This window comes from Alligator sinensis, unplaced genomic scaffold (genome assembly GCF_000455745.1).
Source record: "Alligator sinensis unplaced genomic scaffold, ASM45574v1 scaffold907_1, whole genome shotgun sequence".
Taxonomy (NCBI): domain Eukaryota; kingdom Metazoa; phylum Chordata; order Crocodylia; family Alligatoridae; genus Alligator; species Alligator sinensis.
Window position 1 is genome coordinate 3265609 of NW_005841925.1, and position 25175 is coordinate 3290783.

The 25175-nt window shown below is 44.4% G+C and overlaps 1 protein-coding gene across 5 annotated transcripts in view; it reads right to left on the reverse strand.

Moving 5' to 3' along the window:
• CDHR5 (cadherin related family member 5) overlaps nt 1-24855 on the reverse strand; it is a 50735-nt gene extending 25880 nt beyond the window's left edge. For 3 of the 5 annotated variants that reach the window (XM_025198544.1, XM_025198542.1, XM_025198545.1), the window contains exons 1-13: nt 24628-24855; nt 24260-24435; nt 20361-20411; nt 19928-20020; nt 18013-18111; nt 14369-14479; nt 13908-14081; nt 12102-12192; nt 9842-9939; nt 7829-8035; nt 5398-5514; nt 4298-4370; nt 2474-3175 (exon numbers count right to left, since the gene is read on the reverse strand). In XM_025198544.1, the coding sequence (XP_025054329.1) occupies nt 2474-3175; nt 4298-4370; nt 5398-5514; nt 7829-8035; nt 9842-9939; nt 12102-12192; nt 13908-14081; nt 14369-14479; nt 18013-18111; nt 19928-20020; nt 20361-20411; nt 24260-24435; nt 24628-24694 (2059 nt within the window). In that variant the 5' untranslated portion in view covers nt 24695-24855. The remainder of the gene's footprint in view (nt 1-2473; nt 3176-4297; nt 4371-5397; nt 5515-7828; nt 8036-9841; nt 9940-12101; nt 12193-13907; nt 14082-14368; nt 14480-18012; nt 18112-19927; nt 20021-20360; nt 20412-24259; nt 24436-24627) is intronic. The other 2 variants (XM_014517771.2, XM_025198543.1) reach the window with 2 other exon arrangements.
• Nucleotides 24856-25175: the final 320 nt, after the last annotated feature.

A 25175-nucleotide genomic window follows, 5' to 3' on the forward strand; every position in this document is an offset into this window, starting at 1 on the left:
GACAAATTGGCATCTGTTACCCTGTGATTATATATATCTACACACCCCTAAAGTGATTATAATATACTAAGAACTTTTACTCTTTTTCTGATATGAAGGGCAAACACCAACTGACATACAAGTCCATAGCATAGAAATCTTTAACACCAGAGAACAGCCTTGGAGATAGGAATCACAGCAATTAGACATAGCAGAGGTATCCAAAATGATTCCTCCCCTTTCCTAATGCTGAATTGTTCCTATGGGATACGGTGGGTGTATGGCAGAATTCTGAGTCTTTTAGATAGGGCAGGATATAAATCCTAATAGATAAGCAAATAGTGCAGGTCTTACTACTTAAGAATCCCAGCCCAACAGGTTTTTGGTTTACAAGTAAAACTATTTCAGTGTCCAGTTATAGGTATAGAGTTTTGGGATATTTAGATACCCAAAGCCAAGTTTTAAAGCTGCATCTAAATTTGGGAGCCTCCATTTTGGTGTTTGCAATCTTAGATGCTGTTAGACAACATTTTTTCAGGTGTGAAGGTCTATCTTGGGGCAATCAAATACGAACTGAAAAAGCCTAACTTTCAAGAGGTACTGATGTACCTTCCAGTGCATTTGAAATTACTGGGAGTTAGTGGTGTTGAGCACGTCTGAAAACAAGAGCCCATGGCATCTGAATGTGAAAGCTGAGGAACTCATTGAAGGAATCTGCACAGCATTTAGGGAAGAGCATAGTTTGTAAGAGGAAAGAGTCTAGAAGTACCTGGTTGTGGTTGGAAAGCTACCTGCATTTACAGTGTCTCCATACAGGGGTGGATCCAGGGGGGTGTGGTGGTGCAGCTACACCCGCTTTTGATTCCTGCTCTACCCAAACTTTAAAACCAACTGCCTGAGAAAGGCAGCAGCATTTCTATTCAGGCAGTGCTGAGAGGGTTAACCGACTTCATGGCTCATTATAATCTACCTGACTCCTGCTAATCTCTCTTCTTCACTCCACAAATATTAATGACCCTCTCTCCTTTTTAATGGTCTTGGTGTTCCACTAATCAAGCTAGCCTTCTGCAGTTTTGCTGTCTGTTAGTCATTCCTGGTAATCCCTCTCCTCTATTTCACAGCCCTGCAGACTGTTTTTAGCTCTAGCACTGTCAAGGCACTCAGGAAGGCTAGATCACATATTCCGAATCTGAAAACACAATGCACATTTAACTGTAATGACTACAGGACTAATGAAACAATATCTAACCCCCTTTTCAAAATCCTTGATCCGCTCATGTCTCCATACATAGTTCCTAAAGAAAAAGCAACTTAGTTTTCAAAACACAGCCTTCTCATGTTATGTCCAATAGTGTGTACGTAAACCCGCTATATGTAGAAGCATTGCTTTAGAGAGAGTCTCAAAGTACAGTTGGGATTCATAGTCTGAGCAGAATTTCTTAAACTTCAGGTTTGCCCTATCAAGTGTTTTGGTTCAGCCCATCAAAAAGATGCGGGACCACACATGATGTCTAGATCTAGGTCTGAATCTACCCAAAGATAGGGCATCTTGAATATGTGATTTTGGGTTTGGGCCCATCATCAACCTTTCAGAGAGAGTGGAAACTGTACAGTAACTCACATTAAAGCTTTCACAATATTCCATAATTGCAGAATTCACTCAGAATTAGCTGCATTATAGTAACTGTGACATACTCTAGCAATCATGGTAAAAATGTGATGTTCTTGCACTTATCTAGCTGCAAATGGGCTGCAACAGAGATGGGCATAACCTGAGAATTCTCAGCTGACTGCTACTCCCTGCCATCACCTGCTCCCAGAAGGACATTCTGCGGTAGGAAGCAAACACTGAATTGTCAAGAGCCACAGTCTGATCAATTCTACGGTGGGATTGTTGTAGGGAACCAATGGAATTGAAATATTTTCATGGAAAAATGTTAACAGTTTTTCAAACAGCTCTAACAGCTAATGATTTTAGTAAAAAGTGATGGTGGTATTGCATGTCTCTGGGAAAACGTCAAGCAATGTCACAGCAACACACAGGACCAGATTGTGACTCTGACTCTGGGCATGTCTGATTATGGGTAGCTCTTGTATACATACCTGAGGTAGCTTTAATCTAGCCATGCAAGTGAAAACACAGTGCAATGGACTTTAGCCTGGGCTAGTTGTCTGAGCAGGTCACCAGTGGGTTTCTGCAGACTGCCCTATTTAACAGATTTCATTCAAAAGAAAGGCATTTTCCAAGCTACACTTACCCAGCACTGAAATGCAGCAGAAACTAGCAGCTGTTGAACAGCGTAGGAAAAAGCTGCAAGATTTTTAGAAAAGGAAATGAAAGCTGCTATCTCCTGTATGAGCCCCCTTGGGATTTTAGTTGAACATTAAAAAGCAATTTACCCAAATTGTCCTGCAAGAATTAAACTGAATTTGTCGAATGCAAAGATGGGAAAGAAGTTGTGATTCTGGGTAGCGCGCACACACATTGATCTACCTGTTTGATGACTCTTTGTAAAGGATGTTTGAGGGGTCATGGGGTCTGATGGCCTTGGAGGTCCACTTGCTACAGCAGTTAGTGTAGAATGAGGGCCAGACCCACCAGTCTGAGAAGGCGTCAGAGCAGTGGGTTGCACGACTCCACCACCTGGTGGGCTTGTTCCTGATAGGGTGGGATCAGTGGTGCCAGATTCTGAAGGCCCTGTGGGAATCTTGGTGGAATGTGTGATGGAAGGCTTTGTGGTGGCAGGATGGGTAACTGGACCTGAGGCGGTACCTGATGTAGGCTTTCCAGTGGGGCCAGATATGCTGGCAGTGTTGACTGTCTTGCTTACTGAAGAAGTGGTGGGCTGTGTTGGTCCTGAACCAGCCCCAGAGGTTGTGGTGGTTAATTTAGGTGGAAAAACTGATGATGAACCAGGCGGCTTTGAAATAGTGGAAGGTCCTGTACCAGCAGCGGTGGTAGCGGTGAGTCTCGTCCCAGCAGTGCTGGTAGTGGTGTGTCCTGTCCCAGCAATGATAGTAATGGTGGGTCCTGTCCCGGCAGTGGTGGTCGTGGTGGGTCCTGTCCCAGCAGTGGTGGTCGTGGTGGGGCCTGTCCTGGCAGTGGTGGTCGTGGTGAGTCCTGTCCTGGCAGTGGTGGTCGTGGTGGAGCCTGTCCCGGCAGTGACGGTGATGGTAGTGGTAGGCAGAGTTGTACCTGGAGACCCAACAGGTACACCAGGCCTTGACATTAGTGAACTTTTATCTACAATGGTCCAGTGCTACCCTCTCTTTTTTAACTTTTGACAATGTCAATAAAGCATTTTATTCATCTGAACAGAGTAGAAAAAAGACAGGTAGCGATGACACAACCTGCTGTACATTTTTGCACGTGGGGGTGGGTGGCCCTCAAATATTATGAATGCATTCAGGGACCCTTGTGAACACTTGGCCCATCATATCATTTGGTGCCAGTTTTAATTATCACTTTGCTGATGGCATCCAAGGATTGGGAGTGAGGATATTGTGCACAACATTCTGTAAGATGTAGGGTACAAACCAACCAAGCTCCAAAGAAAAGTGGTCCAGGCTTCCCACCTACTCTGTTATGTTTAATGTGCAATGTCGGTCTGTCTTCATTCAAAGTGGAACAAACTCAGCAAGCTTTAGATCTACTTGACTCATCAGTTCCATTTAATAACAATTGTTGATGAGCATGGAAAATAAAAACTAGCTGGTCCCGGTAGAGCTACATGAACAGTCCTATGCATAAACCTGTGGCTATCCTATTCCCCATGGGTTAGGACTCAAAATTCAGAGGCAAAGGTTTTGGGAATGTCTACTTTGACCTGAACAGGAGGTTGCTTGAAGGATGATGAAGTATCACACGCCAGGACCTACTGGCTCCCTTCTCTTTTTAAAGAGAATTGCTGCAGTTTCTGCTCCATTTTATGCAAACTTTAAGCAAGCCTCGTATTTTGTGCCAAAATTTGACAACCTAGCCAAACCCCAACTGATAAAATGACGCACAAAATGATCCCAGTTTTGGCCATATGGTTAAAAGAGCTTTGGACAAAGGAAGTGAAGAGCAGAAATTAAGTCCATGGCACTTCATGAGGGAGAGTTACACAATGGCCTCTTAAGCCATGAAGTGACTACACGTACTTAGACTGCTTTATTCCAACCCAGCTGGAGGATAGAACTTCTCATGGATATCAGTGGGTTTTTGGATTGGGCCCATAATCAGCAATGTGAGGCTTGTCTTCTCTAGATCGTGAGGGCAATATAAAAGAACTTCAGTTCCTCTCTGAACTATAAGGCAATAAGATGGCCAACGCACCTTTGGGAGGTATGACTTCTATGGTAATAATAGTGCTTGCCTCCTGGAGACTTGCCAAGTCAATAGCCGTTGCCTGTATAGACATGAGAAGGAGATGATTTAGCTGTTTACTACCTTCATTAAATCTTTGAACATCTCCTGAGTTCCACTCCTGTGCATTAAACACTCTGCTATATTTCAGTCATAAATCTGGCATTGTCAGGAGGAAGGACAACACAGCCAAAGAGGCCCTTTTACCTACTGCCCAAGACAACTCAAAGGGAGAAATTATTTCTTCCATATTTGAGCAAGAAAACTCAAAGGCAGTATCAGAGGATCACAAAATTCAAGGACCATATTCATTACAGCCACTGATACATTTGGGACTCATTTCCCAGGTGACTCAGGTATGCAGTCCTGTATTTCATTATTTTCTCTGTTACATTAGTCCTATCATCACTCCACTGTTCTCTTGTCTTTGTCCCTTTCACCCACACAACCTGTCAACATTTGTCATAGGTTACACTCTAAATTCTCTAGGGTGGAACTGTCTCTTTTTCATGAACCTACTCCACTGAATTCTTCGGGAGCCCCTGTGTCCTCCTGTAATAGTAATGCCATCTTCCATTTCTTCTCCTCACAATAATACCTATATTTTCTCATATACCACATGCCCCTCAACTAAGATGAGGACCTTGTTTTGGGAAGTCAGAATAAAGAAAGAAATACTTTTTCCAGAGTCATGGCAGAATCCTGGCCCCAGGGAATCCTGACCACAAGGCTGAATCCTGACCATTACTGTTCAGCTAAAGCTACTTTTAACCCCCTCACACTATTGCCGAATTGGCAGCAGCTTCTGACTGCTCAGCCAAAAGCTACTGCTAATTCAGGAGTCATTGTGAAAGGGTTAAAATGAACTCTGACATTGCAAATGGCACTCTGCCCCTCCTCCTTTTCAGCCACAGAGATCAACAGCGCCCAGGCACCCATTATAGCCCAGGCACCCTATGCTTCTTATCTGGTGCAGAAATTAGCATCTTTACAAGAGACACACCTCAATTTGGGGCTGATGTTTTGGAGAAAGTATTCAAGTAAATATGGTATCAGAAAAGCTAACATACCAGCATGGTTATTTTCATGGCTGAAGACAAGACGGAGTTTGTCAGGACAAGTCCATCTTGGGTTACTGTGAAATCACTGCTGTTTTGAATGCTGTAAGTGATGTGAGGATTGATTTTCTGAAAAGGCAGATAAATGAAGTTGTAATTTGCATTCATGCATATGTCCATAACAACCTGTTTGCAAAGCTGAAGCCAGGAGCAAACCTTTGAGCTAGGGACAGAAATCACACATAAACCAGTTTAAAAATGGCTGAAACTGGTTTAAGATAAACCTGGTTGAATGTAGTATCAGACTTAACTGATTTGAATCAAACTGGTTTATGAAACTTCTGTCCCAGATTCCTTCCTGGTTCAAGTTAAATCAGAATCCCCCAGCATGCTTTCCAGCCCTGGGTTGGGCTGTGCTGCCTGCTCTAGAGAGCAGGGCTGGCCCTGTACTTCTGCTCCCTAGCTGGAGCAGTGAGGGCTGGCTGACAAGGGAGTAGAGGGGGCAGCCTGGCTGGGAATGCAGCCCAGTCTGTGGAGTGGGGGGGACTGCCCACCCCCAAAGAAACCCCAGCTGGGATCTGGGGCCAGGGAGGGAGGTTAAACACCCCTTCCTCAGCTCAAACTTACTGCTGGCTGCAACTGTGGACTACAAATCCCAGAGGCACCTGGAAGCAGGGACCGGAAGTAACAAGCAACCCTGCAGAGTCCTGTTGCTGTAATTCTGGACTGCAAATCCCAGAACCCTCAGGGGCAGCAGGAAGAAGAAGTGCACACTCAGCCAGAGAGCTGTGTTCTAGCACCTCCTAGCTTCTGGTCTGAGCCACTGTAGGCATATGACTGCATTTCCTGATTCAGAGGTAAATGTCTGTTCACTTCTATTTCAATTTAATCTGTGCAGCTTAGACTAGCCTGCAAAGACTGAACCAGTTCAGCCCCAGGCTTTTTGACTGTCTGTATCTAGCCTTGATGTTGTTAAAATGGAGATGGATATAAGGTGCTAAAAATATTAGATACTCCATGCCCTCAAACTCATAAGTGTTCTGGTTTCAAGTTACAGAAGAGTCCTAAGTCAGATGACATTCATGCCATTGCAAACCTTTGCCTATACATAAATGGCCAGGGGTTCTGTAATTATTAGCCAGGGTCAAAATTGTTCCTGTGCTGAAGGCTAGCACAAATTTTACCATTTAGGTTTTATTTTGATGGCATGAGTAGGGCAAGGTGGTGCCATGAACCTTGAGATGAGCTTCCCTATTGTGGTGTATTTCCCCTCTGTCTGTACAAAATGGCATTGTTAGGTCCCACACTGTGTTCTGGATGCCCTTACACCAGTTGTAATTGGCTAGTTCTTTTCTTTAACCTATATAACAAATAAAGACCGCCATGCCATTGCTCCTGCCACAGGCTCCTATCAATAGCATTCCTCTCAAATTGAGACCTCCTGAAATGTCTATGTAAACGATGCATCTTGCAGCAAGACCAGAAAACTAGCAGGTTCAGACTTTGGCTTTCTGGGCTTTGCTACCAGAGTAGATGGCATCCCCTGCCTTCTTACAGGCCTGATGCTGTTCCCATTTAAGTTAATGGAAAACCTCCTGTTGAAGGCTCTTCTGAATGTGGTTATAACTATGCCTACCAGAGTTCAGAGAACACTGACATCAGTTCAGCATCACTAGGCACTACACGTGCACATTTACTGCGCAGTAACCAAAATTATGTTGCAGTACGGACATACATCTACACGTGTACACCTGTATCACACAGTAAATATGGTGACTTACTCTGACTTGAGTGAAAATTTGATACTTGCATAATGCAGGTATCAAATTTATGCCCGATTAGTTACTGTACATCTACTGCACACGTAGATGTGTTACTGTGCAGTAACCCAGGGGGCCTCCCTGCTGGGTCTGTCCAGCCACTAGGGGGCTGGGCTCATGGCTGACCACCTCTCCTGGCTTCAACTTGGGACTAAAGTTAGTCCGAAGTGCTGGCAGCTTGCTCTGGCTTCAATTTGGGACTAAGGTTAGTCCGAAGTGCTGGCAGGCATGTGGTTGGAAGCTGGAGCTCCCCACAGTGGCCACAGGGGCACATGGCAGGCTGCTCTAACCTGGGACTAAATTTAGCCCCGGGTCGCCTGCATGTGTAGACACCAGCCTATTCCCATTTACTGAGCAGTAATTTACTGTGCAGCAAATTTAAGCCAGCCTAAATCATGTATAGACATGCCCACTGAGTTGAATTATGTGGGTGCACTGGTGAGAGCATTAGGCCATGGAAGATGCCTGGTGAGAGATGAGAGGGGTAGGATGGATACTGGTTGCCTTAGTCTGTTCCTAGTGGAAATGCTAGGGCAGCATGTTACCATCCTTCTCCCCCATCCCCTAATACTGGTCTAAACACAACATAAGCACAGAAGGAAGCTAAACACTTTGTTCCTTACATTAGGGAAGTCGTCATCAGCTGCAAAGATCTTCAGGGGTGTGGAAGGAGCTCCAGCCTCCATGACCAGACTGTTACGGATAAGGCCAGTAGACACTGTCCCTGTGTAGTTCACGTGCTCAAAGTATGGTGCGTGGATGCTTCTGTTGATTACTTTAATCTCTACAGTAGTTAAAGCATATTTCTCTATGCTGTTGGCTTGGGTGGCCTGCAAAAGACAGAGACAAAGAGATGGAGGTACTAATGCCAGCTATTCCTATTTTTGGTATAATCAGAGTGGATCTAAGATTTTGAAAACTGGGGTGGGGTAGAGAGGTCACTGGCATGGAGGCTTTGATCATCAGCCAAGACTGGTTCCCAAAATCAGAGTTCTTGGAAGCAGAGAGTACACTGTGCATGTACTACAGAGTTGAAGGAGGGTATAACCATACCACAGCACCCGCTGGATTTACCCCTGGGCATGATGGACTTGATCCAAAATCTGTTGAAGTCAGTGGGATTCTTGCCATTGATTCCAATGAGCTTTGTGTTAGGGGTATTAGAGGCGAGAATAAGTTAACATTTAGGGCAAGAACACATGGTCAGAACACCTGGGTTCAAGGTCTGTCTTTGCCATTGTCTTCCCCTGTGATCCTGGATCAATCTTTTAATGTCACCACTTTCCCCTGAGTTTAATCATCTGGAGACATGAGGCACTTGTGTTACAGTTTGTACCTGTGAAGTGCTTTGAAACTCTTCAGGGCAAAGTGCACCAAGACTTAGTAGAGCCAGATGCTCTGAACCAACACATGCAACTGCTGTGTACTGCAAACAGGCTCCATTTGCTGCTTGGTGCTTTAGAGCTTTGCACATACACTGTTTGGGAAAGAAATGTCTTGATGCTCTTAACTCTCTTTCTAGGAGCTTTTCTGTAGGAGGTGATTATACAGTTGCTTTGATGCAGATGATGATGCCCAAGTCCCCCATCATTTTAAGAACGTAAGTGCCAGACTGCTCAGACCAATGGTCCATCTAGCTCAGTATCTTGTGTCCAGCAGTGACAGGAGTGGATACTCTAGAGCAGGGGTATGAAACATGCGGGCTGTGGAGCCATCCTGTCTGGTCTGCCAGACTACCAGTGTGGCTGGGAAATGTGGCCTGTCGTAGAATGGCTATCAGGGACAGGAGAGCAAGTAAGGGCTGATACAGACCCATCACCCTCTGGTCACTTCACCAGTTTCCGCTGCTGCAGCCCTATCTCCCCAGCTGCCAGTCCCCACTGCTTGCTTCACACTAGAGCTAGAGCTGCCACCACAGTGGGGCATGCAGTGGGCAGCAGTTCCGACTCCTGAACAGGATGTGTATTGGGAGCTGGAGTCACTGCTGTGTCCTCTGAGTTAAAGCTGGAGCTGCCGCTGTATGCTCTGGTCTAAAGCTGAACTAGGTGTTCTGGTCCAGAGCCAGAGCTGCCATCGGTGCAACAGTTTCCTCATGCTCCAGTCTGAATCAGACCTGCAAGGAGTCTTATGGTCCTGATCTGCCCAGGGCACAAGGTGAGTTTGACACCACAGCTTTAGAGGGCATACATTGAACAGGGTATATCTAGAGTGATCTATCCCCTGTCCATTATCCTCCCTGGCATCCAACATCATTAGTTTAGAAATACCAGAGGATAGATCTCTGACCATTTTTAGTACCACTTTCAAATAGATTACAATCCCAGTGGGTGGTACTTCAATTATAGCTTCTCAAGAAATCCTTATCTGATGACACAAGTCAGTTATCTTAATACAGGTCAAAATTCCCCCTGCTTGTAGCAGGAATTTTGCTTGTGGAATGCTGCAGAACTAGTCCCATCTTCCAGGGGTATGTCATGTTTGGGCATCTCAAGAGAAACGTGTGGTTTTTACTGAGGTTTGTGAGCCAAGCCCAATGCCACAGTTTCCTTTATTCTTCACCCATTGAGCTTGTTATCTTCTACAAGGCCAGGAATGCTGGAACTAGCCTTGGGGTTCTGGGATGTCAGGAGACTTACCATGACATGCAAAATAAATGTTTCTGGTGTATTCACTGCTTTGTTCATAGTTAGGTTCCCGGTATCGTAATTCAATAAGAATACATCATCCGTGTTTCCTAAAGAAATGGGAAGACTAGTTAGGGCTACAACTGTTTATAAAATGCATTTAATAAAGTATCTTGAGCTTTCGGAGTGACTCGTGGCTTTGCATATCAGAAATATTATGCCTCATGCAGTATTGTTGTTGACCTTGTCCAGCTGTCAGCTTTGAAGACTGGATGTGTAGTCTATGGAGGTGGTACTAACTCTACAAAAAAACCCAGTATCCTGAGAATAGCAGAAAGATGCCTGTGAGCCTGACTAGAGGAAGTTTCATAGTTGTTAGGGGCTGGAAGGGACCTTACAGATCATTGGGTCCGACCCCCCTGCCCATGGGCAGGAAAGACCACTAGGATGAAATGATCCCAGCAATATGGGAGTCAAGACATTTTTTGAAGATCACCAGGGTGGATAGTTGACTGTACCTCTTCTGGGGGGAGCCTGTTCCAAACCCTTGGCACTCTGCTTGTAAAGAAGTGCATTTGCAAGTTCCAATAGCAAGAATAGCTTTTCTTACCCAAATACCTGTCTTGAACAGGCAAGGAATGTGTTTATTTTAGCTGTAACTTGTTCAACTGCGTTAGGTAGCTCAGTCAACCTGAAAAAGTATGCTACATACATGCTTCACTGCTATTAGCAATATGCATTATTCCTTACAATAGTGCATCCTTTCCAAAAGCAGCCATGATTAAGTCTAATCTATTTATGCCAGCATAGCCTATTCTTATGGAATCACAGACCTAGATGCTGTTAGGAGCATTTAATCCTAAGCGCTTCTTGTTCAATTTTAGTCTCTAGTCATTAGCCTAAAAGAATTGCTCAGTGCTAAGCCTCCTCCCTGTAACTGCATCCTATAACTACCAAAGTAAATTCTGAATGGCCAGCACCTCAAGAATACAGGAATTGTTCCAAGGAGAAACTTCCACATGTTCAAAAGCCTTCTTACAGTGCTCAAGTTAGCTATATCTAGCTTGGGTTTTGTTACTAGGTGCTAGTAGTTTCAGAATCTATAAAGGTAGCAATATTTTTGACCCATGCCACAACTAGAACTTGCAGGATGTTTGAACTTTCCAAACCATGGTCTGAATGAAGAAGACACAATCGTCAGAAGCCACAGAGTAACACTTCTTATTTATTGTACCTAGAATCTCCAAGTGACGTCTGAGCCCCACGATGAAAGGCTTTGCTCTTATGCCTAGTAAGACCCAGACCCTGCCTCTAAGAATTTGTAATCTAAAAAGAAATAGTCAAAGAAAACCTTATTCTCATTTTGAAGATGGGGGATAGAGGCACAGAGATTAAGTGCCATGCCTAGGACCATAAAAGAAGTATATGGAGCTGAGCCAGGAATAGAGCACAGGCCTTTGAGTTTCCATCTAGCACTTTAACCACATGGCCGTTCTTCTACTTACAGAAAGGAATTAAAGCATATTCATACTCCACTCAGTTGCATTGTTCAGTGTTTCCTCCTTCCTTTATTGAAAATATTTCAGTGACCTTCAGAAGTAAAGATGACTGAAGGACTAACAATCTGTCCCATCTGCCTGAACTGTCAGCTCATTAACTGTAATTGTCAATCAACTGATCTTTCTTTTTTTTTAAACTTTGACCAAAAAGTGCCCTATTTGGTGACATAAATCAGGTGATTATATTCAAGTCTCATCCTTGAAATCAAGCCCAATGTAGGGAATCTTTGCATCCCAGAATGGTGCAGAAATGAAATTCTTGACTATAAATAAAAATGATGATCATCTCAATTTTTTTGGTTCACATAGATCTAATGATGGATGGAATTAATGTGACTAGAATGGAAAAAGTTGGCCCCTTTCATTCAATCCTAAATATGTCTTATCTGAGAGACCAGGGTCTCCAACAGAGACTGCAGTAACTTCTGTTTGTAGGAAGTTATTTCTCTTTCTCTTCCTCTCTATAGTCTGTCTTGTCTACTTGGACCATAAGCCTTTTGAGGTTCCTCCTCTGTGCCTGTGTAACTCCTAGAGCAATGGGGGTAATGATCTCAGTTGGCTCCTCATGACATAACAACAATTGCAATAATTTTGTTTACATAGAGGTGCATTGTCATGGTTCTCTATTACTTGTGAAGGTATATAAAATGTGGAAGCTTTGAAAAGATGAGCAATGGAAGTGAATGTTTGTAAAGGCAGGAACTTCTACTCACCTTCAATAATGCTGTACACTATTTTTTCATTCAAGGTATAGTCAGGATCAATAGCATAGAGAGGTCCAGGTTTCAGGTTCAGAGGTTCCATCTGCAATAACATCAGTGATCTAATGAAGAATATCTTGCATTTGAGAGTCTGTCTAACTCTATCCCAAGTATGCAGCTGGTCCAATAAAATATATCACTCTAAGAAATCCTTGCCTCTTGCAATAACAATGTAAGACATTAAAAAAACCCCAAATGCCAGAAGCTTGCAGAACTTTCATATCCAAATGGTACTTTGGACAACTGAAAGAAGCAAGATTTATTTGGCAATGTCTTTTATTGGAGCACCTATGTAGTTGGGAGGAGAGACATTAAACAAGCTTTCAGACACAAAACACCTCTCCTCTGGTCCAGGAAAGAAGCTGGGAAGAAAGTTGACATCTCCCCCCGCTATGTAGTTGGTCAAACAAAAGAGATAACAAAAACCTTGATTCTTGCATATTCCTTGGTCCATCCTGGTTACAACAACACTACAATTCTGCTAGAGCTTTGGATACTAGACCTTTTAGGCTGAAATTTACTGCTATGAGTTGATCATAAGAGAACAGAGATAATAGGGAACAGGATTCAGTTTTGTACAGCTTCTTCCTTGCTCTAGGCATTTTTCAGAAGCAAAGAAAAGCAACACAATGCTTTGTTGTGATTGCTGGTCTCAGTGGCTTGATGTTGACTCAACACCTGGAGCAACATCCTCACCTATAATGGAAGTCAAAAGCCTGTATGTGATTGAGCGGTAGAGGTTGTATTAGGCATACACCCTATGGGGGAATTTCCTGTTCAGTTACACCAGTCTAGTTCTACCTTCCTTGTTCAAAAAGGTGATGCATATATTCTTTCCCGCTGAACAGGGCAGTCTGCAATGGTTGTCTTTGACAACAGTATTTTTCTTATACCCTTTTACTTAGGGTTTCCATCTTGGAGGGAAGATGAAGTCTGCAAAGACCACAGACTAGAGATGGAGAAATGCCACAAAGTGTCTGGTCTCCTCATTCATCATCAAGTCAGATGATGGCTCCTGATGGCCAGGAGAAAGCAGAGTTTGCAGTTCTAATCCTGCATTTCCAAAGGGTTCTGGATCACTTTTTGTGGGATGCAGAACCACGCGGTCACGGTGCTTAACACACTTCTCTCCTTTTCTTATGGCAATACCATGTTACAAACTTAAACAACTCTGGTGCAGTGCAGTGGTGACCTTGTTGTGTGCAGACCACATCCATGATGTGTTGGAAAGCATCTGCCCTCATCTGAAAAACAGCTTTTCAAAGAAGGGTCACCATATCCAGGGCTGGATTAAGTAAAACAATCCAATTCCCCAGGTTTTCTCTGACCTGAGCTGTCCCTAGGGCTCACACCTCAGCAGAAGGTGAACTTGGACGGGAGGGAAGAGGGGTGGTAATGGTGGCCGGAGGCCCTCCATATCATGACAAGTTGCCTCCACTAAACAGTGGGCCTGGCCTGCTCTGATGACAGACTTGAGACCGATTGACTTTCTCCTTTTCTCTATGGCTTTTCATCAGTTGGCTGAACATTGCCTGCAGGCTCAGGGAGCTATCGTGGCTTTGAACTGCAGTAGGTTCATATTTCAAGCTTTCCTAGGAAACCTCTAAGGCTCAAGGGTTCACTTAAAGCTTAGGTTCTATCATCATGAGAAATTTTCCCAAGGTCTGTTCTTTAACTTGGCTTTAAACATGTTTCCAGGGCTGAAGGCCAGTCCCAGCATACAGGCTGAAAGCAGAAGCTCCTGTGTAAGTGGCATACCGTTTGCTCTGAGATGTTGATTCTTCCAATGTAACCAGTGTTTAAACAAACTTTACTGCTCATAGCCACGGGTTTACATGGCAGAAACCAGGGAGGTTTAGTGTCAGCCTGTTGGATATTTATGGTGATTGTTGCATTCGCTGTATTAGTATCCGCACTGCCAGGAGCCCTGTCCTGTACAGAAAAGAAAGGAAGAATGTTCCTGTTAGCGACAAGGCATTTTTCCAACATGGGACTCCCCCTCCCCACAATGCAAAATCAGGCGGCCCAGATCCTTAGCTGAGGTACAGCATTGTTACTACAATAGTGTAAATCCACTGAAATTTGCTTATGTCAGCAGAAGTCCCAGCCCAGTACCCCATGACGGACGGACAATAACAGCAGATATTACTGAATGGAAGATGTAGCCAGATGCAGCTGCTGCTGGAAATGTGAGGATTTTTCTTGCTTAAAGAACTTACCCTCGCAAGCAAGACTAACTGCATAGATTTATTTTTGTCATAGTCCAGTGCTTTGAGCAAATAGATGCCTGGGTTGTTAACTCCTTGGATGTTAAAAAACTCGGTTGCTTCCTGGAAAAAAAACAACAAGGAATAAAAGGCTGATAATGTCTCCATTACACAGGAGTGAGCAGCATTTCAGAGTACTGCTTAATGTGCTGCTTAACATCATGATTCTCAAACTTTTTAGACTCAAAGTATCCCTCAGAAAAAGCTGACTATTAGCTTTCCCTTGTATTTTGACTACAGAAAAATAATAGGCAATTTTTCTGTTGCAGAGAACTCAGAAAGACCACGACACTCTGATTTCCTATTTGAAATCTCTAGGTTTATCTTTGAATCATATAGATGTTTGCGCACCTAACAGTGCTAATATTTTGTGGCATCCCATGCTATGCCCAAAGGTTTTATGGCACCGTCATTGAGATTCACTGGCTTAATGTATAAGCCAAGCTTGGTCCCTGAGACTGAGGCTAAGTACAGACATTCAAAAAGCTCCTAGCAGAAGTGCTCTATTGCGCTTTACTTAAAGTGTTATTAATTAGAGTAGGAGTGAACCAAACAGAGGTTCACCATTAGGTGGGGGGATCAAAGCCTGCCTACACTGGCCAAGGTCAGCAGCCTGGGGGTGCTCTCACACACCTCCCAGGAGCCTGCTGGAGTGGCCCTCTCCCCAGCCCTGCCCCCATCAGGTGGTGATGGTCAATAGCAGCTGGGGAACATATCCCCTCTGCTGCAAGCTCCCCGCAACTTCCTGGGTTGGGTTTTGGGTGGAAGCAGGCTGGGTTCATGCAGCAAGGAGCTCTGTTCCCCCACCACCAGTTCCTGGTGCAGCGAAACGCCATGCACAGCTCCAAGCTGCAGATCCTGGCTGCAGCTGTCAAGAGGTTGAGGTGGGGTGAGGTGGAACGGACCCCCCTTGCCTTGTGGGCCTGGCCTGGCTTGGCTGTCAAAAGGTGGAGGTGGGGTGGAACAGAGCCCCCTATCCTCACAGGCTCAGCCTGGATCCTCCCAATACCCCAACCAGGGTGGCTGGGCTGGGGACTCTAGAGGCAAGGGGGCTCCATTCCACCCTGCACCACCCTCCCCAGCTCCAGCCCAGCAAAGCCCAGCTGGCATCTATCTGCTGCTCCCTCTCCTTCCCCTTCACCTTCCCCCTCCCTCCCCTGCTGACAGCCCTGGGGTGGGCCTGTGCTGGTGCCTAGACCTGCAAAAACTTAACCTTTGAGGGAACACAAGTTCCCTAAAGTGCTCTGCTCTATAGCACCTTCAGCTAATAGCTGATTTGACGAGGGTTAAGTTTTCTCATGTTTGGCCATTTTAAAAGTGCTCTGCAGCCATGCATGTGTATCTTGCTGCAGCTGTAGAGTGCTTTTAGGGGCCCAATTGAAAAAAAAAAGTAACTTGTGTAAGCACCCTTAGAGAGGGATCCACCATTTTTAAAGTGCTTTATGTGCTTTGAATGCCTGTTCTGTTACAGCTGTGCTTAATATGTAGTAAATGTAACTTCTGTACAGGCCCTTGTGGGTCTTTATATGGGAGGCACAGGCAGGGGCCTGTCTATTCTTGGGTTCCCATCAGGAATAAACTCAGGCTTATTCCTCTTTGGCCTTGTAAAATGGAATTGTCTGGCTTTGTTGGTGTGAATCAGTCCTGGAATTTTGAGCACTCTTTTTTTCACATTCATAAGGGTGAATTTGGAGTCATGTTATTGTCTGAGACCAAATTTTGGGCCATACCTTTCTACTGTAACTGGTAATTACAGGCTTCATTTTTTTGCTCTCGTTTCCATCACTGTGAGGGTAGAAGCTGCCCCAGTGCATACAATTCCGGATGCCTTTACATTTATTCAACACCATGAAAATCCATGAAACTGTGGAAGGGGTAACGGGCACAGTTTCTGCCTTATGCATTAATCTCTCTTCTTTCAAAAAAAAAAAAGATAAAAGCTTAATCCTGTTAACTGTTAAATCCTTTATTAGCTGAAGCTCTCAACAAGCCATAATCAGCAAAGTGCAGGTGAATACTACAGACTGACATTAATTTAACTGTGAACATATTTCATCTTTCAAGAAAATCCTTCAAAATGAAGGTAGATTCTGTAGTTAAGATACTATCCTGAGATGCAGGGGAAGTGGTGTCATTTCCTGTCTCTGCCACAGACCTTGTGTGTGACCACAGGCAGGCAAAGTATATAAACTCTCTCTTCGGTTCAGAGCAACATGTTTAAAATAGGGATGAAAATACTTAAGTTCCCATTCTTTGCCTGATCTTTTGAGATTCTAATCTCTTCAAGGCAGCAGCACTCTTTGACTACAAGACTGTAGAGCACTTCAATTATTCTCCAACCTACTGTTGGTTTCTGAGCACCACTTAATAGGTGCTGCTGTAATATATATGAGAAGAAAGTGTAACTGCTGGAAGAATTCAAAATGTTAAAAACCATTCATTTCTCTATTCCTTTAACTCCCCTTTCCTCTTCTGCCCTTGCCTTCACTTTCTGAAAAGTCTACCATTTATTCCATGAGTTCAAATCACGTCCCCCGCTGCATAGTAGGGGTGGGCCCTTTTCGATTTAGATTCGAATTCAGCTCAAATCAAGGACAGTGATTCGATTTGTTGATTCAGATCACTGTCCCCGATTCGATTTGGCCAAATCTGAATCTGAAGATTCAATGCTGATTCGGAGAAGACACCACTTTTAAAGTTTTTTCTACATACCTTGAGGTAGCAGGCACAGCTTGTGATTGCTGTGATGCTGGGGCGCATGGAGTGTCCCACAGGAGTGCAGGGGGGCCCTCTGCATGCTTAGTGGTGAGCCCAGAAGTGGACTGGAAGTAGTTGTGGTCCACTTCCAGGTCTCCCAGGGAGTGCACTGGGGGCCCTCCCCCCCACACCTCCCCGGCTCAGTAGTTGGCCGCAGGGGGACTCTGGGTGCCCCCCCAGACCCAGGAGGCACCAGTCGCCGAGCCAGGAGGGTGCAGGGCACCCCTCCTCCCCCCGTGCTCCCTGGTGCTTCTGGTTCACTTCCGGGTCTGCTGCCAAGCGCGCGCTGGGGAGCCCCCCGTGCTTCTGTGGGACACTCCATGTGCCCCAACATCACAGCAGTCGTGAGCCCCTGCTACCTAGAGGGATGTTGAAAAAACATTTAAAGCTGTCTCTATGTCTGAATTTCTAAATCTTTCCGAATCTCTCTGAATCGATTCGGAGGGTTCTGATTTGATTCGGATAGATTAAAGGGTCCTCTGATTCGATTCAGATTTGGAGATTCAGCCACCGAATTGGGCCGAACATCCACCAACTCAAATCAGGGACTGAAGCTTTGCACAGCCCTATCAGATAGATGTGATGTTACTTTGGGCGGGTTGTCTGTCTCAGGGTTAGTGTCTGTGGGTGCATCTCCATGAGACGTTTGCTGTGCAGTAGACTAATAACACTATGCAGTAGCACAAGTTACTGCACGTTTAGTACTTGCTTATTCAAGTACTAAACTTAATGCACAGTAACTATGGCTCATTAATGAACGTGTACATGAGCCCTGCATGAATGAGAAACAAGAAGTCTTTGCACTGTTTTTTACAAGATGGGTGAACAAATATACTTACTGGAGTAGTCCCTCTAAGTTCATAATATATGGTATCCTGGTCAAGGTCAGTAGCGCTTACTCTATCACTGGATAGAACAATGGCATTCACTCTTGTATCCTGAAAAGAGATTTCCATATTTGCTTGGTTTTCCTCACTCATAGCAGTAGTTATATAGTGGGTAGAGAATCTTCATTAGTATGTTTTGTATTCCATTATACTGTTTCACCCAGTGCTTTCTATGCTCCCCCCGACCATGTTAAATGCTGGACGCTGTGAGAGCCTTGTCTATTCTAGGACTCCCATCAGGATTAGTGTTGCTTAACTGTGATGGCCCCAATAAGAACTGCATTGCTAAAAGCCCCTAGTGTAACAGGGATGGCCATCATCTTGACTGATATACTAGGGATTGAACCAGAACTAGAAGCTTAAGCTAAAGCCCAGGTTTCCTAGCTGCTGTCACAGGCTTGTATCATATCATTGGCACAAAGGGGGTGTAGCAGGACACTAAGATGTGCCTGCTCCTTAAGGCTGAAGAAGCCTGGCCAGGGAGCTCTGCAGGCCAAACAGAGCTCCCCAGCTGCAGGTTGTCAGGGTAATAACTTAAGGGAGTAATTGGCCACCCCTGCCCATATCACCTAACCGGCAGGAGGCAGGGTTCTGGGATATATAAGCCCAGGCTGTAGCTAGCAGATGTACACACTCTCTCTGGCAACTGATAGGGAAGGAGCTCCTGTCCACTGAAGCTACTTGAGACTTGGTGCTGCCTGCCTAGCTCTCCCAGTACTGACTGCTCTGCTATCTAGGTGCTACCTAACTACAGTGAGTCTCCCAGGTACCTAGAATAGGGACATGTTACTCTGAGTGGAAGTTTGTCCCCTTAAAGAGGCATAGCACTGTTATAATTTAAGTTATAGCCTAGGGGCTTGTGTTTGTGTTCATGTTTACCCTGGAGGATTGGGATGAGGCTAGAAGGGGAGGTTTGTAGGCCTCATTAGTGCCTAGAGAGAGAGGGCACATGATTTGGTATAGCCTAGTGTCAGGCACAGCACCCATAGTGCCACAGGGGTGTAGCCAGGGGGCTGCAGTGAGCCCATAGTGCCAGGGGGGTGCAGAACCAGGTGCCCAGGAGAGGGGCACTGAGCCAGGCATCTGAGAGAAAGGCACAGAAAGCCAGTCACTAGAGAACTCAGTGCCTGTGTGCTGCAGAGAGACAGGAGCCAGAGTCATATAGAGTTGGTGACAGTAGTAACACCTGTGAGGCATGGGATATGTGTAGGGGAGGTCAGAGCGTGTATGTACAGTCCGGTATAGCTGGGCACATTAAGGGCAGCCTCCTGCTTAATGAACAACTTAATTATTTACTAATAAGGCATGGCAGATGACATAGGCAGGCAGACTGCCCAAGACAGGTGGGTAGGCTGATGCAGAGGTCAGCCTCAGGACAGCCTCCCGTCACAGGGGGGAATCTGTAATATGTATTGACTAGTGGGTTATACAGACAAGACCCAGAGAGCTGGAAATGTGAGGTGTGCTAGGGTTGAGTGTGCTTTGCTCTTTGTGTTTTTTCATTATGGTTACCCAGGCTACTGACTGACTTTCAGAAATGGTGAGCAGCACTGCTAACAGCTGAAGTCATCAGTAAAAGCCACAAAGGACTCATTGCCTCTGAATGTCAAGTCCCAAATGTCTGTGACCACAGAGGCCGTATCAATCAGCCAGTCTCTCCTGAAGTATCAAGGGAAGGATTGTCTGCACCACCTGTAAAAGTCTCTAGGAAAAGATCAAGTTTTGTGCAATGTGTTTTCTTCCATTTTTTTTAGAATTCGTCTCCAGAAAACATGGTTGTAAATCTTTCCTTCTGCCAAGATCAGAGTGCAAGGCCTTTGATTCAGAATCTCCCCTTTATGCACAAAGGCTTCAGTAAAATTCTTACCTCGGGAACATTTACAGTGAAATTTGGTTGCTTAAATACTGGGCTGTTATCGTTCAAGTTGGAAACGGTCACTATAACCTCCAGAGAATAAACCTTGGAGAGAGCAGGGAAAGAAAGTATCACAATAAGATCATTATGGGTTGGTACAAACTGGCTGACATAAGCTGAGGACATGGCTTGAGGATGAACTAGCTGGGTGCTAGAATTTTAGACTAAATCATGGAGTGGGTTTGGATTTGGACGATGGCTCTGAAATCTTGTGGATGGTCTGGAATTTTCCTTTTTCTATGACAAGTAAATGCGTTAAGCATGAGAAACCCACAACCCTTGTGAAGGATTGTCAATTAAGAAGAAACTTAATGCCAGCATTCAGTGTTGCTTACTACTATCTAATAATAACTAATATAGCAGAACTTTTAGAAATGATACTTACTTGTACATTCCCTTCAGTGCAAAGCAGGGTTAAAATGTATATACCTTGTTTCTGTGTTAACAAAAAATCACAACAAAGCAAAACAATTAGTTGAAAAACATTAAGAAGCACATAAGTGCCATTTACTGGCATAGCCAAGTATCCTGTCACACTGTGGCAGAACAGGGCACGTTGAGAAGTTTCCCCTCCCTGCCGCTCTCCCACTGCAGCTTCCGGCATTCTGAGAGGCTTAGGGAGCGCTTATTCAGAGGCTGCATGGCTGTCTACCATGCTCAATACCTATGCGTGGATACTTCCTCCAAGAATTGGTCCAATCCTCTTCTGAACTGGGTTAAGGTACCAGCTGTCACATCATCCTGTGGCAACCAGTTCCACAAGTTAATGATATGCTCTCTGCAAAAGAGCTTCTTTTTGTTAGCTTTAAATCTATTATCTAATAGTTTCCTATTATGTTCCCTAGTTTTAGCATTGTGAATGGTAATAAATAACAAATCCCTATTTACCAGTATTGTAACTTGGGGCAGATGCCTAGGGCACCAGTCCCAGGGGCTATCTTAGATAGGGTGCCAGATTTGCCTTGCACCCCAGGAATTTTTGCCAGAGCAGGGATAGCCCCCACAGGAGCCGAGCAGGGACAGCCCCTCACCCAGTACCGTATCTTGGAGGGTAAGAAGTTAATGAAGTGGTGCTCCCCCTTACACCCTAGGGAGTCTTTGCCATGGCAGGTGCAGCCCTGCCCCCTGTAGTATATCTGGGCAGGGAGGAGGAGTAAACAGGAAACTAGGAGTGACTCCTAGTAAGTCCACTGCTGTAGCTGGTCTGCAACTGATATGAATAATCCCTTCCTCCTGCCCTAGGTGCTGAAGGAGCTCACTACGCCTCTACTATTTTCTTTCTCTGCACCATTTAATATTTTGTAAACCTCTGTCATGTCCTCCCTCAAACATCTCTTTTCCAAGCTGGGAAGTCCCAGCCTATTTAGTCTGTCCTCATATGAAAGCCCTTACTCTGATCATCCTTGTTGCCCTTCTTTGTAGCTTTTCTCATTCTTCTATATCCCTTGTGAGGTGTGCAAACCAAAACTGTGCGTATTATTCAAGGTGAGGACACACCATAGATTTATTAAGGGGCATAATAATACTTTTTAGTTTGTTTACAATTCTCTTTTTAATAACTCTGAACATTTCATTTTTCTTTTTGACTGCTGCTGGACATTGAGCTAGTGCTTTTAGCAATGCTAGAATTTCAGTGACACCAAGATCTCATTCCTGTGTGGTAACAATTAATGTAGAGCCCATCATGATGCATGTATATTTTGGGTTATTTTATCCCATGTGCATCACTTCACGCTTATCAACATTGAACTTCATTTGCCCTTTTGTTGCCCATTTGCTCAATTTTATGACAAATTTCTGTAGTTCTTCACAGTCCACTTTGGCCTTTACCATTCTGAATAATCTTATGTCATTGGCAAACTTGGCCATTTTACTACTGATCCCCTTTTCCAGGTCACTTACAAATATTTTAAACAGCACTTGTCCCAACACAGATCCCTGCAGGGCCCCATTGTTTACTTCTTTTAATTCTGAAAATTGACTATTTATCCCTACTTTCTGTTTTTTTATCATTAAGCCAATTTCAGATCCACAAATGGACATTCCCTCTAATCATATGTCAACCTACTTTTAAGAGCCTTTGATGTAGGACTTGGTTGAAGGTTTTTTGGAAGTTCAGGTATACTATATCAACTGGACTACTGGATTTCCCTGATCCACATTCTTGTTGAAACACTTGGAGAACTCTAGCAGGTTGGTAAGATATAACCTCCCTTTACAGAACCAGGCTGATTTCTCCCTGACAAGGCCTGCTTGTCCATATGCTGAACAATACTTGTTTAATTATTGCTTCTACCATTTTGCCAGGAACACAAGCTAGATGTATTTCCCCAAGTCCTTCTGGAGCCTTTTTAAAAATTGAAGTTACATTGGCAACTCTCCTGTCCTCTGGTACCAAAGCTGTTTTTAGTGATAGGTTGCATATTTAGCAAGTAGATCAGCTATTTCAGATTTGAGCTCCTTCAAGACTCTAAGGTAAATACCATCAGGTCCTGGTGATTTCTTCCTGTTTAGTTTATTAATATCTTCTAAAATGTCATCTACTGATACCTCAATGTGAATCAGTTCTACTGACCTGTCCCCTGGGCTCTGGTGAGAGAATCTACACACCATCTTCCCCAGTAAGGCTGATACAAGGAACTCATTTAGGCTGTATACAGATGTGTTGTTCTGACTCAGGACTGATTACCCAGAGGTATGACTTGAATCAAAACAGGAGCTGCACAGTCATATACACATGTAGCCTTTCCAAGATGCATTGCTGCCTTTTCAGTAGTAGGTGGCCAGCAAGAGCACACAGCCCAAGAGACTGGAATGAACTGTCATAATCGTACAAATGTACAATAGGGTATCCTGGGGAAAAAAGTGTTAGTACATTTTATCTGCCTACTGCAGAGGGACCTGAAGCAGGACAGCAGACATGTACATCTGTACAGTCCCAGAACAAAAGACTTTCTCCCGTGACAAATGCTACATCTGTGCATAACTTCTTTTTCTCAACAATGGCCTTGTCCTCTTTAAGCATTTCTTTTACACCCTCATTATCCAGTAGCCCAACTAAGTCTCTGGCAGACTTTCTTCCTCTAATGTACTTAAAGAAAGCCTATGCTTCAAGTAAAATAAGAGAATATGTGCTTTGATCAGTTAGGGCCTCCAGGATCCTTTTGTTAAATTAAAAATGATAGGGATTTTTCCTTTCCTTTTACAGGTTTCCAATTAGTTTCTGATCTCGGTACCATGAGTACCAACTTGAAATAATTCCACCGTTTTCCAAAAAGTTGTTTCACCTTTACAGAGGTGTAAAACAGATCAGAGACCATCCTTACATATGAGAGTGAACTGAGGAGCTCTCTGTGGTGGGTGTGTGTGTGTGAGAGAGAGAGAGAGAGCGAGCGGTCTTAGAAGCTTTGCAGGGTTTAACGGATACCAATTGCTGCAATTACATCCATTATGAGGACCAATTGCTTGTCTAACTCCCCTGTACAACTGATGCCCCCCTGGCTGTAATGTGGAATTTTGTCTACAGGGAGATCTGAAGTAGATTCAGGCAAGCTAAAATGGAGATTTTAATTGAATGGGATGACAATGAATCATACAGAAAATACAGACGGGGGCCCCAGGTGTTTATTTTTAGATTCAATTGATTATTGTGCAACATGCCGCAGAGTTTAATTTTACATCTGGAAAAACATGGCTATGTTGGAAAACCTGTTGCTGGGAGCAAGGTAAAGCTTGTACAGGACGGGGGAGTTATAGCTGGGTAGGAAACTGACCCTTGACTCCTGAGGAGGAGAGCTTGGCATGATCCCAGTGGATGGATGGTAAACTAATTAGCTGGGAAATAGTTAACAAGATTGAACATTTACATTTCAAAATGGAAAGGCCGTGGAAGGGAACAGGATTTTTTTTTTTTACATGCTAGCTTTATTTGACAAATGCACATGGACCAGACATGCACACGGACCAGCTGCATGGGTTCAGAACTCCACTGACTCGACAGATTTCCACTTAAGAACCCATATCTTGCTCCATTAAGCAACATGCCTTATGCCCTTCCTGGAGTGGATTTCTAACAAGACAGTAGTTGGGCCATACTTGTACATGCAGGTTCCCTGCTTAGGCTATTAAAGCTCAGAGAAACTGAAAAGGTAGGCGCCATTTTAAAAAGCTTCACTTGCTACGACTGACAGAGCCATTGGATTGTCACAGTAAAAAGTACATTATAGAAAGTGTTTTGCAATGTTAAATTAGCTGATATTTGCCTTTTTTCATTTAATAACTTACCTCATAGTCCAAGGAACAACTTAGAATCAGTTCTGTGTCACGAATGGAGAAGCAATTTCCATCCGCTGTGGGACTGATTGTTACTGTGATACCAGCAGCCTTTGTAATGTTGGTCACCACTAAGCCAGCAGAGTTATTTTCTCGTACCACTGGCTTGGCATTATTTACAGAGCATCCTGAAAAAAAGGCACAATATTTCCGTCAGACACAGGAATTGCCAAACTGGATCAGATCTAAGGTGCATTCACTCCAGCAGCTAGTCTCCAGCTGTGGCTGATGCCTTGGAAGAAGGCATTCGACATCCTGAGGTAGGCAACCAAGGAGATTTTTCACTTTCATCCATCCGGACTCCAAAGGCATTGACTTACCTTGACTGTGTACTAGGGGTAGCAGCAGAAAGAGTACGTAGGCAGAGAGCCGATGAGAAACAGCCATGGCGCAGACGGCAGAAAGCAAAGGGAAACCCTGGCTGTGGGTGGAGAACTCCTGCCTCTTTTCTCCCTTGGAGTCAGCAGTACTTTGTCATCCATTTACTCCGAATGGTGGTGAAGAACATTGCATGGCTGGCACTAATTCCCAACTGCTGCCGCTCAACCTTTGCCTCCTTGCCCTATTGGATGAATCATTTATGATTCATTTACCGGTACCTGGGTACTGGGTGTGATGAGCAGTAAACGCCACAGCTCTTCTGTGGCTCTTTGTCCTTTGATTCTTAACTCTTGCAGGGACTGTGAGAAATTCCACATCTTTTAAGATTAGATGCAGAATGTCCCCGAATAAGTGTGGAAGCAGGGTGCTTGTTGACCCCTAAAAAGCTGTCTGCTTGTCCTGACCTCTCCAGTCATGGGCACCGTATAATTACCAAGTGTGTGCGCTACAATATATACCAAGCTAATGATGTGGGTTAACTTTGCAC